Source organism: Humulus lupulus, chromosome 3 (assembly GCF_963169125.1).
Source record: "Humulus lupulus chromosome 3, drHumLupu1.1, whole genome shotgun sequence".
NCBI lineage: Eukaryota > Viridiplantae > Streptophyta > Magnoliopsida > Rosales > Cannabaceae > Humulus > Humulus lupulus.
In genome coordinates this window covers 247,058,969-247,076,085 of record NC_084795.1, presented here as the reverse complement: position 1 = coordinate 247,076,085, position 17,117 = coordinate 247,058,969, and the positions used below count along the sequence as shown (strand labels likewise).

The window sequence follows — 17,117 nt, the reverse complement described above, 5'->3', positions numbered from 1 at the left end:
ATCCGCCTTTCCCTTGCCTTCTCGAGGCGCCACAGGGGGTGTGGTCCCTTTGCCCGCCCTCTTCTTATTGAGCTCCTCCCACAAGTCTGAGGGTGCTTTTTTGGAGGTGACCTCATCCTCATGGCGAGGGGCAGCGTTGGTCCTCGGCGCTGGTTTCGGGGCCTGCTTAGGCGGTTCGGGGTGATCGCGTTGCTTCGCGCGGGGGGTGTTACTAGTTGAATGCCGGGTTCTCCCATCATCTACCGGTACAGTGGTCTCCACCCCATCCTTGCCCTTCTCCTTCCTCTTAGGCAAGGTTACGCTGGACTTACCCTGCAGCAGGCCGTTAAGGACCTCTTGCATGTTTTCTAAGGTGGTTCTAATCTTTGGTTCTTGCGGTGGAGCTCACGTATCTCCTCTTCGTAAAACCGGGATTTCGAACTCGAGCTCACGGAGTGGACCTGGGGGTGCTTGTCATGCCTACGGGCAGAAGGGCCCGGGTCTTGCCGGCCGGAGTTCGGTGCCTGCGGCGGTTTTGGAGGAGGGAACTCATCAGGGTTTACCGGTGGTGCTCTTGGAGGACTCCCTCCAGGTGGAGCGGCTGGCGATGAGGCCACCCTATCACCTCCGTGAACCTCAGGGTCTTTCGGGGGCTCCACGTCTCTGGGTGGAGGAGCGTCCTTCATGGAGGCCTTCAGCTGGACTCCGTTCAGGTGAACTTCTACCTCCTGCGTCTCCCTCAGTCGCTTCGAGCGTCTTGGCATCTTCTTCTTGTCAGAAACAATGGTGGAACAGTAGCTTGAAACTAACGTTCCCATAGACGGTGCCAAACTGTTGACGGTGAGAACTCGTCAACGAAGTTAAGTTGGAAAAATTATCAAATCAAGATCACTAATCGGAAAGCTGTAAAAACTTGAACAATGACTCAAGAACAATGATAGAACAATAATGGAGAATTCAGTCTTTCATTCACACTCAAACCTCTGCTACAGTAAAATTTCCAACCCCCTTTCAGGTGGTCTTAGAGTTCATTTTATAGTAGGCTCTAATGGCCTTAGGTACATAGTGGTCCAGGGGACCAAGTGGTACATACGTACTGTGTCAGGGGAGTGGCTTTAGAGGTTGTGGTCGTACATCCCGTACAGGAGCAGGTGTCAGGAGGATGTCTCCACTGCTTGTCTGTACCCATGTCTGATGCGTGGTGGCAGGCGTAGTGGCACAGTAGGTAGTGGTGTCGGCTCTGACCTATGGCCGTAGACGTACGGACCATAACTCCTATCCTTGCATACCCACTCCTGGTGTTCCCACTACTTGTCTGGTAGGGGTACTATATCCGTACTTTGACTTCTTTAGGTTTGTAGGTACATTCCATAGTCATGCGTGTACCTTGCCCCTTGTGAGTATTCTCACCTCCAAGGCCATCGCCATGGCCTCGCCCATGGGCGAGGCCATGGGGCCGAGGGCATGGGCGAGGCCATGGGGCTGAGGGCATGGGCGTGACCATGGGGCGAGGCCATGGGGCCGAGGGCATGGGCGAGATGGGCCTCGCGAGGCTACTGAACCTTGGCACCTATGCCTTGCCAACGTGGGCCACTTGGCATCAACTCCACGAGAAACGAACCCAGACTCGTGTTGTGATGGCGCGATGGCTTCCTAAGACGACGGTGGCCTAAGGGCCTTGCCTCGGCCTCATACTTTCCCTTGACGGGATTATGAGCATCAACACCTATGTTATGTATTATTTGATTCGGGAGCCACTCATTCGTATATCTCGTTAGGAATGATAGAAAAACTAGGCAAACCTTGTGAAAGATTTAGAACTAGGTTTGTAACCGAGTTGCCTTCGGGCAAAGTAGTTCTATCATCACGGATAATACGAGGCGTACCGATCAAGATTGAGGACATAGAACTAGAAGGAGACCTGATAGAGCTAGTGATCAAGGACTTCGACGTAATACTAGGCATGGACTGGCTAGCATGGCACGGCGCAACCATCGACTGTAAACGCAAGAAGGTGATGTTCGAGACTCTTGACGGCCAGAGACTATGCTTCATGGGACAAGCTGCAGGGTTACGCACCCCGTTAGTGTCATCTCTCAAAGCTCAGAGAATGATGGAGAAAGGATGTCAAGCATTCTTAGCCAGCATCACGAACGTGGAAAGGGAGACGCCACTTATAGTTGGAGATGTCCGAGTTATACAAGAATTTCCAGAGGTATTTCCCGATGACTTGCCAGGATTGCCACCAACTCGAGAAATAGACTTCACGATAGAATTAGTTCCAGGCACCGAGCCTATCTCTAAGGCACCATACTGGATGGCACCTACGGAACTCAAGGAGTTAAAGACGCAGCTACAAGAACTCCTAGACTTGGGCTTTATTAGGCCAAGCCATTCACCATGGGGAGCTCCGGTACTATTCATGAAGAAGAAGGACGGAAGTATGCGGATGTGCATAGACTATCATGAGCTGAACAAAGTAACGATTAAGAACAAGTACCCGCTACCTCGGATCGACGATTTGTTTGATCAACTCCGAGGCGCGACTGTATTTTCAAAGATAGATTTACGGTCCGGGTATCATCAGCTCAAGGTAAAGGGAGAAGATATTCCTACGACAGCCTTTAGGACTCGTTATGGAAATTACGAGTTCTTGGTTATGTCTATTGGTCTTACTAATGCACCAGCCGCATTTATGGACTTAATGAATAGGGTCTTCAAGGATTACCTAGATAAGTTCGTTGTTGTGTTCATCGATGGCATTTTGATATACTCCAAGGGTGAAGTAGAGCACGAGGAACATTTGAGGTTGATTTTGATGCGATTGAAGGAACATCAACTCTACGCCAAGTTCAAGAAATGCAAATTTTGGCTTTCGCAAGTGGCGTTCCTCGGGCACATTATATCGAAAGATGGAGTTGCAGTAGACCCATCAAAGGTAGAGGCCGTGAAGGATTGGCCCAGACCAAAGAACGCATCTGAAGTAAGAAGCTTTCTAGGGTTAGCAGGTTATTATAGGAAGTTTGTAGAGGGCTTTTCTAAGATAGCCACTCCGCTCACCAACCTGACCCGGAAGCAACAAAAGTTTAACTGGAATGATAAGTGTGAAGAAAGCTTCCAGTTGCTTAAGGATAAGCTTTGCTCAACACCAGTACTTAGTGTACTGACACCCAACGATAAGTTTGTTGTCTACTGCGATGCATTGAAGCAAGGATTGGGTTGCGTACTAATGCAAAATGACAAAGTGATAGCCTATGCCTCACGACAGTTAAAGGAGTACGAACATCGCTATCCAACTCAAGATATGGAGTTGGCAGTGGTGGTCTTTGCGTTAAAAATCTGGTGCCATTATCTTTACGGAGAACGGTGCGAGATTTATACGGACGACAAGAGTTTAAAGTACTTCTTTACTCAGAAGGAGCTCAACATGAGGCAGTGCAGGTGGTTGGAGTTAGTAAAGGATTATGATTGTGAAATCCTATACCACCCGGGGAAGGCGAACGTAGTTGCCGATGCACTTAGCAGGAAAATTTATGGGAATTTAGCAGCTTTAGCCGGAATAGAAAAGCTGCTACAGCAGGAACTGATCAGTGCCGGAATAGAAGTAGTTATAGGCAAGCTGGCTAACTTGTCTATCCAATCGGATCTGCTAGAGGACATACGGATTGGTCAGAGACATGATGACACGCTAGCAGCACATATGGATGCAGTCAGAGAAGGCAAGACTACAGATTTCTCAATATCTAGCCAAGGCTTATTGAGATATAAGGATCGGGTATGTGCGCCAAATGATCAAAGTATTAAGAAGACGATCCTAGAAGAAGCGCACAGTACCCCGTACTCAGTTCACCCAGGGTATACCAAGATGACTCATGACGTCAAGGCAATCTATTGGTGGCCAGGGATAAAGAAGGACATAGCGGAATATGTATCTAAGTGTCTTATATGCCAGCAAGTGAAAGCAGAGCATCAGCGACCTGCAGGTTTATTGCAACCGCTTAGCGTACCAGAATGGAAGTGGGACGATATAGCCATGGACTTCGTGACAGGTCTGCCAAAGACGAATAAGCAGCATGATTCCGCTTGGATATTAATAGATAGACTAACCAAGTCGGCTCATTTCCTGCCTGTTAAGACTTCTAACACGGCAGACCAATATGCAGACATCTACATCCAAGAGATAGTACGGTTGCATGGAATCCCCAAGACGATAGTATCAGATAGAGGGTCAGTTTTTACATCAAGATTTTGGGGAAGTTTACAGCAAGCTATGGGTACTAAGTTAAGCCTTAGTAGAGCTTTTCATCCTCAGACAGATGGGCAGTCCGAGCGTACGATTCAGATTTTAGAGGATATGCTACGCGCGTGTGTACTTGATTTCGGAGGATCATGGAATAAGTACTTGCCGCTGATCGAGTTCTCATACAACAACAGCTACCAGTCAACGATCGGGATGGCACCTTATGAGTTGCTTTATGGAAGAAGGTGCTGATCACCGTTGCACTGGGACGAGGTAGGAGAAAGGCAGCTTCTAGGGCCTGAAGCTGTTAGACAAGCTCAAGAAGCAGTAGCACTTATTAGATAGCGTATGCTTACTGCTCAAAGCCGTCAGAAAAGCTATGCGGATGCCAAGCGACACGATGTGGAATTCCAAGTTGGAGATCAAGTCTTCCTGAAGATATCTCCTATGAAAGGTGTCAAGCGGTTCGGGAAGAAAGGCAAGCTTAGTCCCCGATACATAGGTCCTTTTGAGATATTGGACAAAGTGGGACCAGTTGCGTATAGACTAGCCCTACCGCCAGCACTAGCCGATAGTCACAACGTCTTCCACATCTCGATGTTACGCAAATATGTGTCAGACCCATCTCACGTCCTCAAGTACGATACAATAGCACTCCAGAAAGACTTGAGTTATGAGGAACGACCGGTTAGCATCCTAGATAGGGGGATGGAGCAGTTACGGTCCAAGAGCTTTCCTATAGTCAAAGTCCTATGGAGTAACAATTCTGAACGAGAGGCAACGTGGGAGTTGGAGGAGGACATGGAAGGCCGGTATCCAGAGTTATTTGGTAAGTAAATTTCGAGGACCAAATTCTTTTTAGTAGGGGAGAATTGTAGAGTCCAAGAACTTTACTTAGCTAGTTAGATAGTAGTATTATAGTAATTATAGTATTATCTTTATAACTGTGGATTTTTGGTTCAGACCAGGATTTATTTGGACACTCATAGTAGTACTTGTAGATTTTCTAAGTTTAACCTATAGTTTAAGAATATTAATGTTAACCTAAGGTTTGATTAATATGGCTGATATTGAGGATAATATTTATTATACTATAAGGTTTAGATAAGAACCAATAGGATTTTAAGCACATGGGTGATTAAGGATTAAGTATTTTTAGGATTAAATTTAATAAGGGTAAAGTTTGAATGCTCTAAGGTCAGTCAGCAGCTTTGAATACGTTTGAGGGCTTAGTCAAGGCTGTTTACTCAATTTGAATTAAGCTAAAAATGTGTAATTTCGTGTTTAAATAATCAGCGAATGCCGATATATCGCAGCTATAGGGGGCGATATATCGCAGCACGTAGATACGGAAAACACGAAACGATGCACGTTTGCCTCGGGCATAATGGTCCAGGCGATATATCGCCTATAGGGGGCGATATATCGCCTCCTTCAGCATATTTTGAATGCTTTTGAAATCGTTTTCCATTCAGCCCTTCAACCTCTTGATAAGTCCAGCACCTTTTTGAGCGAGTCTTCAGCCTCTGCTGAACGATTATTCAAATTATTTTCACCTAAAAAGCCATTATTTTTATTCAAGTTAAATTAAGATCCTTTCATTCCTAAACTCTATAAATAGGACCTAGTACCCATCCATTATTCATCTCTTGCTCTAAGTTCAGAGGCTGCAAGTTGCTAGGTGAGTGTGAGAGTGTAAACACTTGGGTGGGGAAATCATAAGCTTGATCATCATAAGCTTATCAAACACTTGGGAAAGTAAGGATTTATAGTATTTCGGTTCGAGGTTTAGATTGGTCTTACAAGTCTTCAAGGTAACCCAAACTCTAGTTCGTTTATGTACTTTTTCTTTAAAAGTTCTCATAGTCCTCTACTTATTCTAACCTTATTCTTATTTTGGTTAGGAAATCTAAGAACTCACACATAAGTTTTTGGTAAGTATTTTCTCAATGGTTTAGTCCTTCCATTCCTTTCAATTCTCTTCTTCTCTATACTCACTCTTTTTCAAATGGTTCTTAGGAGTGTTCCAAAGTCCCATCTCTGTCCTCTTATCCCATTATTTTGGTAAGGAAAATAGGATAGAATTCATATGTTATATGTTTTATATGTGTTATCTTATGTTTTTATGTTATGATATGTATGTATGTAGGCTTGGGCATATGACCCATATGACTAACAAGCCCCAAACAGATTATGGGCATATGACCTACTTAGCTAGTAGGACCCCACTAATCTAATGGGCATATGACTTGTTTAGTCTATGGAACCCCAAGTAATAATGGCCATTATAGTATGTGTATGATAAAAGTGTTATGTTATGTTTTTATGTTTCTTATGAAATTTATGAACTATGTGGTAGATTTTCCTTGCTGGGCATTAGGCTCATTCCTTTTTGTTTATATGTGCAGGAAAATAGCTTTAATGGCGGGTAAGATTCGTGGACGCTTGGGGAATGTGTATCGGTGATGAATGGATTCAAGGAGTCGAGAGTTCGATGTCGAGGATGTAGTCTTTTATTTATGGTTTATGTGTATTTTTCCGCATCTATTTATGTAATCTATTTTTATTTCAAGTAAGATATATTTTCTTTTTAAAAAAATGGGATCCCATATCCTACTTTGAGTTATGTAAGTTTTAGCATTGGTTTTTACAAGTTTTTAATAAAGTATGATCTTTTTCACTTGTAAGTTCTATTAAAGATTAGGGTCTATGTATAGTTTTCGTTAATGGTCCAAAGTCTAGAGTAGTTGGGTCATTACAATACCCTAGTGACCCGTAGTTATATCTACCTTAGGTAGACTCGTTGCTGGGTTTTAGTATACTTGTATGTGTGTAAGGCTATTCTTACTAAGCATTGTCGCTTACCTAGTTATTCTTGTTGTAGGTAAGTGCAAAGGCAAAGTGGAGCAGTGAGCGTTGGAGTCTGCTTGCGGATATGTACATGTGGCCTGACCTGATGAGGTTTTTGATGGAACACCATTTTGAAAAGAAAAAGTTGGAAGCTTGTTATATCTTTTATGACATTTGTTTTGCTATAACTCAGTGGAAGAGTAGTTGTAATTTCGTTTGCTAAACTAAAAAAGTGCGCACACAGTTGTTTCTTAAAAGTTTTTTTTATATGGATTTTTGGTACAATGATTTAAAGTAAAAGTTTAAATTTCCGCATGTTTTTGAACTTGTATTCGTTGGGTCGTTACAACACTGTCATGGGTAAGGAGGTCACATGCAAGATTAATGGAGAAAATATCTAAATTGCGAAGGAATTAATTTTCTAGGGAAAAATGATAATTATGTACAATTTATTAATTAATTATTTAACTAAATAGTTTTTATTTGAAAACTTTATATTAGTTAAAATAAATATTAATTAGTGTTTGGATTAATATTAAAGAGAGTTAATTATTATATTGTATAAGATAATTATTCAAACTTGTAGTTTTTAAGATAAGGTTAATTTTGAATTAACTGATATTTATTTTGGGAATAAATATACTGTCTTAAAATTAATTAAACAAACAAGTGAGAAAAATTATGTAGGCTATAATAGGGGCACACACCTATCATTGTTTGGAACAGTGAATGGTGCCACTTATGGTGCCAGCCTATCCTTGGGATTTGAATTTTGAATTTCAAACTTATTTATTTATTTAATTATTAATTTTAAATTTAATTTATATAAATAATTAAATTTTAACTTATCATTTTTGAATTAATAAATTTAAAGAAAATAAAATTGTTTTATTTTATCTTTAAAAACCTAAAAAGAAGCAATTCTTTTCATAAGTTGTCAATTATTTTTATCAGACTCTTTCAGAAAAGTATCGATAGAATTTTCTAGGCCTGAAATTTCTAGAATTTCTACAAGACTTCTCTCTTCTCCAAACTCTCTAGATTTCATGTGTTGAGAACATCTAGAGAGCCTAAATAATCAACATGTCAATCCTACATGCCTACACATGTCCTTGTTTGTTTGAGGAACGACTTCGAAGGCTAAGGTGTGAGTCTTCACTGGATAGGAAGATTGTTGATTATACTAAAAGACTCAAGGAATCTTGTTAGGATTTAAGAGGTAATCTCCTTTTCCTTGTATGTGTTGATTAGTTGTATCTATATGTGTATTGATCCTGGTTGATATTAATGATTTTTTAAAATTCTCCTTCCCCACCTTCCGCTGCATCCCTGATTTTATTCCAATTAATACCAACACCCATGCCCTAGTGCGACCACTTTGCTCACCCAAAAGATGAGAACTCTCAGTGGGCGCGACCGCGACAGTAGCCCAGAAACAAGACTTTTTTTGATATCGAGTCACTCTTTTGATTATGATTTTGTATCTTTTGGTTTGGAGTTTTGTGCAGTAGGGTTTTAGGACTTCCTTAAGGATATTTTGAGTATGAATTAACCTTAGGAGGGACATGGGTGTATTTCCAATATGATTTTAGTTTGTCTTCAGTTTAAAGCTTTTGATGTTATAAGATATTTCTAGGCTCACTAAGAATACTTGAAGAGACACGTCAGTGTGTGAGGATCGCTACTACTATCGTGGTAAGAAGAGTGGACACCTGCACGCAAGGTTTACGTTCGACATACTCGTTTATGGTAGAACTTGTATGATTTAATTATGCTTTTGTCTAAGTATGAATATGGTATATATGTGACTATGTTTAAAGTAGATTATATTTAATAAATGTTATGTGTATTTATGCATTACGTTATTAAATGTATGTCTATGTTACGAAATTGCATGCTAACGTTATTTTGTGTTCACTGCACTATTGTCCAATTTAACTTGGATTACGATCTTTTGCTTGATAATTACGTATTTATGATTTCATATCTTATTGCTATGGTTTTGTTACCTGGTTAAGACTAAGGGGTTGTGTCCTACACAACTTTTCTTGTTGGGATTTGGCTCACATCTATGTTGCAAGTAAAGGCAAGCATGTTGTTATAGGGCAAAGAGTTGGAAGGCTTTGGTGGAGGGCATACATGTCAAGGACTTAACGATCGTAAGGATTCTGGCCTATCTAGAAGTTATTTATTGTTCAATTTTCTTTACGACAAGTTTTAGTTATAGTCTATGAATTTAAAGTTTTGGTTTAAGTATTGTTATTGGTTGGTTACAGATGTTTATTTTTATTTAACTATAACTATGAAATTGGGTTGTCTTAAACATTGGGTTGTCAATCAAGTTCATTTTCTTTATAATAAATGGTGTCTTATTTCAAATCTATTTATTACATGGGTTAGTTAACGCCTCAAGAAATTGGGGCGTTACACTAGGTCTCCAAAATAAAGGTTGTATCTCTCTAAACCTTAACTTTGTAATTGTATTATTATATTGTGATTTACTTCTTTAATTGTGTTAATGATTGATAGTATTGATGATTAAATGTTTCTGAAATCATGTTATAATCATTCATTTACTTAATCTTTAATCATCAAGATTTGCATTAATACTTTGAATATGGTTAGTTTATCATCAAAATTTGCATTCATACTTTGAATATAGTTCTTGATTAGTATCTAGGGTTTGTAATATTGAAACATTCATATTATTCATTGTTGGTATATACAATTTTGAGCCATAAATTCCCAACAATAAAAATCTCTAATTCTAATTACTTTCTTTTTATGTTTTGCATGAACAACAATGAGGGAAATGTGTTCATCTTGTACAACCTTCAAATCCTCGGTTCGAGATTTGGTTTGTGTTGAACACATAACCATGGGAGATAAAAGAAAATTCTATTTGGATATGCGTTACTTGAATGTGATTATGAATTCAAAATCTTCATCAACAAAAGATGAGACTTCTCTATGGCATTGCAAACTTATGGTTAATGGTATCATCAAATTCCCTATTTCTAAATGTGGAGATTTCATGAATTTGAATGAAATGTGTTTGTTGGCGTAATTTTGTGAGTTTGAGTTTATTATTTAAAGAATAATTAGCATTTTTGCCCCCGAACTTATGACACTACCAGATCGTTCCCCAAAAAATGTATGGGTTGTTAAAAATTCCCCTGAACTATATCTTTTACAAAAACATAGTCCTACTATTAGCTTTCATTCTGGTTTGTCATTTAAATGTTAAAGAAAAATTATTAAGATTTCAATAAAAAAATTAAAATTCCTTTTAAAAAAAAGTTAAAGTAAAATATTAAAGTTCACTTAAACAAACCCAGATTCAAGCTTATTCATATTCATAAATTAAAATTTATAAACTCATTTTCATTAATTCATTTAAATTAAATATTTGGTCAGTATATTTCATTAGTCGTCGACATAGTCTTGAAGCATATTTCAAACTCGGGAGAGAAAATGGTTATTGTATTTGATTTTAATATTAAAATAAGATTTGAAGTTTAGAAAGGTTTATTTTAATTTAATTTTAATATTTAGATTTTCTTTAAAATTTGTACTTTTTAAATTTATGATATTATATCTTTTTTATTTTTTAAATGATTTTTAAATTCGAATCCCGCTGTGAGAAGCTTACGGGATTATGTACCCCCGACTGTTACAGGAGTGCAAACATGTATAAGACCAGTGGTGGTGGATGCTAATAACTTTGAGATTAAGCCAACAATTTTACAAATGGTGCAATCCACCGTGCAATTTGGTGGCTTACCTTCAGAAGACGCTCACATGCATTTAGCTAATTTTCTGGAGCTATGTGCAACATTCAAGTATAATGGGGTGAGCAACGATGCAATTAGATTGAGGCTATTCCCATTTTTTCTATGGGATAGAGCTAAAAGTTGGTTGGACTCCCTTCAATCCAATTCTATAAATACTTGGTCGGATTTAGCTCGAAAATCCCTTGCCAAGTTCTTTCCTCCATCAATGGCAGTAAAGTTGAGGGGAGAGATTAATAATTTCTATCAGATAGAGGGGGAGTCTTTGTATGATGCATGTGAGCACTTTAAGGAGTTGTTGAGAAAATGCCCCCATCATGGTATTGAGAAGTGGATGCTGGTCCAAAATTTTTATAATGGATTGTGTGGTACTACTCGTACCATAATTGATGCTGCAGCTGGTGGGGCATTCATGAGTAAGAGTGCCAATGAAGCATATGAATTGTTAGAAGACAAGGCCACCAACAACCACCAATGGTTTGATGAAAGGTCAACCGGTGTTAGAAAGGTTGTCGGAGTTCATGAACTTGATGCCACCACTGCCTTGACTGCTCACGTTGCTTCCTTGACAACACAGTTGCAACAGAATACTGTGTCTGCTAATGCCATTTAGATGCCAGCAGGGTGTGAAAGTTGTGGTTGTCCACACTCTTTTGATCAATGTCCTTCAGGTGATCCTAATAATAATCTTCCTATGGACTAAGCTTAGGTTCAAGCAGTGGGAAATTTTCAGAGACCTTTCAACAACTCATTCTCCAACACTTACAATCCTGGTTGGAAAAATCACCCAAATTTCTCATGGAGAAACAATCAAGGCCAACAACCACAGTTTCAGGGCCAATACCAGCAGAATATGCCACAACATCACATGAATCAAGCTTCCTCCTCACAGCATCATAGGCCACATGTTCAACAAGAAAAGCCCAATGAATTGCAAGCAGCTTTGTTGACTCTCATCAATACTCAAACTCAGTTTATGACCGAGACAAGATCATCCATTTGAAATCTTGAGATGCAAGTGGGGCAGTTGGAAAATATGTTGAATAAAAGATCTCAGGGGAATTTGCTTAGCAATACTTTGCTGAATCCCATGGAACAATGTCAGGCCATCACTTTGAGAAGTGTGAGACATCTGGTTCCGAGAGGGAGAAGGTTACTAAAGACCATCTTGCTACAAAAAAGGCACCTCCATTTGTTATTGTTGATTCCCCAGTCGTAATCCCATATCCTCAAAGACTTAGGAAAATCTCTCTTGATAAACAGTTTTCTAAGTTCTTAGAGGTGTTAAAAAAGTTACACATTAATATCCCCTTCGCTGAAGCTTTAGAACAGATGCTCATCTATGTAAAGTTCATGAAGGAGATTCTGTCCAAAAAGAGAAAAATGGAGGATTATGAGACTGTAGCTTTGACTGTGGATTGTACTACTATTCTACTAAGGAAGCTTCCTCAGAAATTGAGAGATCTAGGGAGCTTCACTATTCCTTGCACTATCAGGAGTTTTGAATACAAGTATGCTTTGTGTGATTTGGGGAAAATTATTAATTTGATGCCCTTATTTGTGTTTCAGAGGCTCGGTCTTGGTGAAGCAAAGCCTACTACTGTTACTCTTCAGCTCACAGATCGATCAATCAAGCATCCAAGGGGTATTATTGAAGATGTTCTAGTCCAGGTAGACAAGTTTATTTTCCCAGCAAATTTCATTGTTCTAGATGTGGAAGAGGATTCTAATGTCCCCATTATTCTTGGGAGACCATTCTTGGCTACTGGGCAAGCTCTAATTTATGTGCAAAAGGGTGAGTTAAGATTGATATTTCAAGGGCATGAGATAATTTTTAATGTATTCAAGGCAATGTCTTATTCAAGAGTGAGTGACAGCTGTTATAGCATTGATGTGATTAATAATACAGTTTCGGGAAGAAGGTGGAACAGTGATGCCATAGAGGCAGTTTTGGCAGGTGGTGAGGAAGATAATGGTGATGTCAAGTTGAGAGAATATGTCAGGTGGATAAACTCTTACCAGCCATACAAAATGAACTTCAAAGAGTTCGAACAAGGGCCAGAAAGACCATTGCCATCCATTGAGCAACCACTAGAGTTGGAATTAAAGTCTCTACTGGATCATTTATGTTATGCTTATTTGGGTGAGACAGAATTTACCTGTAATTATATCCGTTGCACTTTCTAAAACAGAGATGGAGAAGTTATTAAGGGTTTTATGAGCTCATAAATTAGCCGTTGGTTGGACATTGGCGGATATTAGAGGGATAAACCCTTCAACAGTGATGCATAGAATCTTGATGGAAGAGGATCGTAAGTCGTCAATAGAAGCTCAGCAAAGACTCAACCCAGCTATGGAAGAAGTAGTACTTGAGTAGATTCTCAAATGGTTAGATATCAAGGTAATCTACCCAATTTCTGATAGTACATGGGTGAGCTCAGTGCAGGTAGTGCACAAGAAAGGCGGGATGACTGTGGTAAAGAATGAGTTGATTCCATCAAGAACAATGACGGTATGGAGGATTTGCATTGATTACCGCAAATTGAATAAAGCAATTAGGAAAGACCATTTTCCCTTGCCTTTCCTGGATCAAATGCTTGACAAACTAGTGGGCCATAGCTATTATTGCTTTTTGGATGGTTATTTTAGGTACCATCAGATCTCCATTGCACCAGAAGACCAAGAGAAGACCACCTCCACTTGTCCTTATGGTACTTTTTCCTTTCGAAGAATGCCTTTCGGGCTTTGCAACACTTCTGCTACCTTTCAATGGTGTATGATGGCCATTTTCTTTGACATGGTCAAGGAAACTATTGGGATCTTTATGGATGAATTTTTTTAGGATTTTGGGTCATCCTTGGATGAGTATTTGAAGCTCCTTGAAGTAGTGTTGCAGCGGTGTGAAGAATTCAATTTAGTTTTGAACAGGGAGAAATGCCATTTTATGGTACAAGAGAGTATTGTTCTTGGTCATAAGGTCTCTAGTAAAGGCATTGAGGTGGACTGAGCTAAAATTTACACAATTGAAAATCTACCACCACCTGTGTCAATCAAAGGGGTTCGAAGTTTCCTTGGGCATGCTGGGTTTTACAGACGATTCATAAAGGATTTTTCAAAGATCTCGAAGCCCCTTTCCACTTTGTTGATGAATAGTGTTGCCTTTGAATTTAACGAAGAGTGACTAAATGCTATTAAAGTACTTAAGGAGAAGTTACTCTCGACACCGATAGTTGTTGCTCCAAAATAAGGATCTTTCATTTGAACTGATGTACGACGCAAGTGATTATGCGGTGGGAGCAGTTTTGGGCCAACGAATTGATAAGGTATTTCAGTCTATTTACTATGCTAGTAGGACTCTTAATGGTGCGCAATTGAATTATGCCACAACAGAGAAAGAGCTCCTAGCAATTGTTTATGCCTTTGACAAGTTCAGACCATACCTGATTGGCAACAAGGTAATTGTTTACACTGACCACTTTGCAATCAAATATTTGATGACCAAGAAAGATGCAAAACCCTGTATTATCATATGGGTTTTACTGTTTCAAGAGTTTGACCTGGAGATCTGGGATAAAAAAGGCACTGAGAATTTGGTAGCAGATCACTTGTCAAGACTTGAGGTGGAAAAGAGCCAAAATGACAAGGAAGTGCAAATAAATGATCACTTTCCCAATGAGTAGTTGTTTGGGATAAGTGAAAGTTTTACCGTGTTGTGGTATGCTGACTATGTGAATTTCTTGGTAGCAAAGGTCGTGCCTAGCAACGGTTGAAGAAATTTTACTCGGAGGTGAAGCACTACTATTGGGAGGAGCCTATTCTCTATAGGCATTGTGTAGATCAAGTTATTCACTGTTGTGTGCCTAAGGACGAAATGCACTCAATTATCAGTGTGCCTAAGGATGAAATGCACTCAATTCTCACTAAGTGTCACACTTTGCAATGTGGTGGGCATTTTGGAGCATCAAGAACAGCAACAAAGGAATTGTAAAGCGGGTTCTATTGGCCAACCCTGTTTAAAGATGGCAATTCTTTTTTGAAAGCTATGATCATTGCCAACGTACTGGAAACATATCGAGGAGGAATGAAATGCCACTTAATGTGATCCTCGAGGTTGAGCTCTTCAATGTTTGGGGCATTGACTTCATGGGCCATTTCCCATCATCATTCAAATACCTGTTCATGTGGACTATGTGTCAAAATGGGTTGAGGAAGCTGCAACAAAAGAAAATGATGGTAAAACTGTCATGATTTTTTGCATAAGAATATTTTCACAAGTTTTGGTACTCCCCGAGCTCTCATTAGCGATGAAGGGAGTCATTTCTGTATTAAGCAACTTGATGCTTTACTTGCTCGCTATGGAGTATACCACCGCACTGCTATACCTTATTAGCCTCAATCGAATGGTCAAGTTGAAATTTCAAATAGGGAGGTGAAAAGTATTCTTGAAAAGAAGGTGGATAGCTCCAAGAAGAATTGGTCCAAGAAACTAGATGATGCACTTTGGGCCTATAGGATGACATTCAAAACTCTAATTGGGATGTCACCTTATAGGTTGGTCTTTGGAAAAATGTGTCATTTTCCAGTTGAGTTGGAACATCGGGCTTATTGGGCAATGAAGAAGCTGAATTTTGATGAGAAAGCTGCTGGACAGAATAGGCTACTCCAACTAAACGAGCTTGATGAATTCTGTAATGAAGCCTATGAGAATGCCAAGATCTACAAGGAACACACCAAGACATGGCACGACAAGAACTTGATAAGAAAAGAGTTCAAACCTGGGCAATAGGTACTTCTCTTTAATTCGAGGTTGAGACTCTTTCTAGGCAAGTTAAAATCTAGGTGGTCTGGTACCTATACTGTGGTAAAGGTGTTCCCATATGGCTCTGTTTAAGTGCTAGGTAAGAATGGCTCGTCGTTTAAAGTAAATGGTCAACGGTTGAAGCCATACTTGGGTGGTCCGATTGGCCAAGCCAAGTCAGTGATCTCCTTGAAGCCACTCTGAAGAGGAGTTCAGCGTCCGGCTAAATGACGCTAATGACACGTCAGAGATACTTTTTAAGCTGCTTTCTTTACTTTTTGCCTAGCTGGAACAATTTTTAAGTTTAATTTTCACACTTGTAATTTTTGCATGATTTTTGTAAATATGGAATCGTGGAAATCGTGAAAACTCTAAAAAATGTAAGTAGAAATTTTTTTGTTAAGGGCCGCGACACGAACTTGTGGCACCACGGCCAAGCCCTTTACAGAAATGGAGGAGTTTTGCCAAAGAAAGGCGGGTTGCGGCACTAAAAATTCCCCATATACTTGAAGCGGGCTGCGACCCTGGGTTACGCTGCTACTTTAAAGAATAAAAAACCCTAAAAAAAATTTCACTTCTTCACTTTGAATTATTTTCCCTCTTCTACATACCTCAGAATCCACCTTCCTAAACACTACTTTCAGCCATTATTCTAGTATTTTCCATTAAATCACCACCTCCAAGCTATTATCCATCCATATTTTCCCAAACTTACCTTCAATCCATTTTTCTTCATCCAAAAGGCCCCATATCCGAAAATTCCCTATCCAAAATCTTGGGGTTTTGAATCTTGTGCTTCAAAAGGGAGAAGAAGGGTGGAAACAAGGGTGTCTCACACAAGTAAGTCCAATTTCATCATTCTTTGTGAAGTTTTTGTGCTAAGTTGGTAGTTGTGGATAAACTGTTGTGTGGGAATTTTTGTGGAGAAAATTTGTGGATTGCTGTGAGTGAGATTCAATAGTTGGTGAGAAATTGGACTATTTGTGATGAATTTTTGTGTGGGAAAGTGAGAAAAACAAGGGGAAGTTCTGCCCCAAATTTTCTAGGAGTTTTGGTGATTGAATTAGAGTTGTGTAAGATTCATATGGGTCCGAAGAGAAATCCTCCACGCACTGCTCATTCCAAAAAAGCCTCTAAGCCCTCATCCTCCCACAATGTGCCACCACCACTGCCACTACCATCCATTGATTTTAATACAGAAAAATTCAAAACTAAGGAGTCTACAGAATTGTTTAAAAAAATCAATGAGAAATCGGTTGTTCCAGAAAGAGGAATGGAGTATCAAGTGGAACCATACCTGAATAACCTCCCATATGAGACAATAAGAGCTGAAATTGCAAGTAGATATTGGGGTATGTTTTGTAAGCCAATACAAGTGGATAGTGCTAATTACTCTAAACTGTATGAGTTTTATGCCAATTTCCTAAGTCAAGATGAAGAACTAAAAGTTTTTGTTCGG

At 39.6% G+C, this 17,117-nt stretch overlaps 2 protein-coding genes and 1 non-coding gene across 3 annotated transcripts; 2 read left to right on the top strand and 1 right to left on the bottom strand.

The window, feature by feature from the left end:
- Positions 1 to 11,077: 11,077 nt before the first annotated feature.
- LOC133827930 (small nucleolar RNA R71) lies at positions 11,078 to 11,184 on the bottom strand. The gene has a single exon (XR_009890578.1). It is a non-coding gene; the product is annotated as a small nucleolar RNA R71 (small nucleolar RNA).
- Positions 11,185 to 12,243: 1,059 nt separating this feature from the next.
- On the top strand, positions 12,244 to 13,867 carry LOC133825535 (uncharacterized). Its single transcript, XM_062258464.1, has 3 exons — positions 12,244 to 13,021; positions 13,510 to 13,571; positions 13,703 to 13,867. The coding sequence occupies exons 1-3, from the start codon at positions 12,244 to 12,246 to the stop codon at positions 13,865 to 13,867; spliced, it is 1,005 nt and encodes a 334-aa protein (XP_062114448.1).
- A 1,079-nt stretch (positions 13,868 to 14,946) lies between these two features.
- Positions 14,947 to 15,646, top strand: LOC133825534 (uncharacterized). The gene is made up of 2 exons (XM_062258463.1): positions 14,947 to 15,093; positions 15,251 to 15,646. Exons 1-2 carry the CDS (start codon positions 14,947 to 14,949, stop codon positions 15,644 to 15,646), a joined length of 543 nt encoding a protein of 180 aa, XP_062114447.1.
- The last annotated feature ends 1,471 nt before the right edge of the window (positions 15,647 to 17,117 follow it).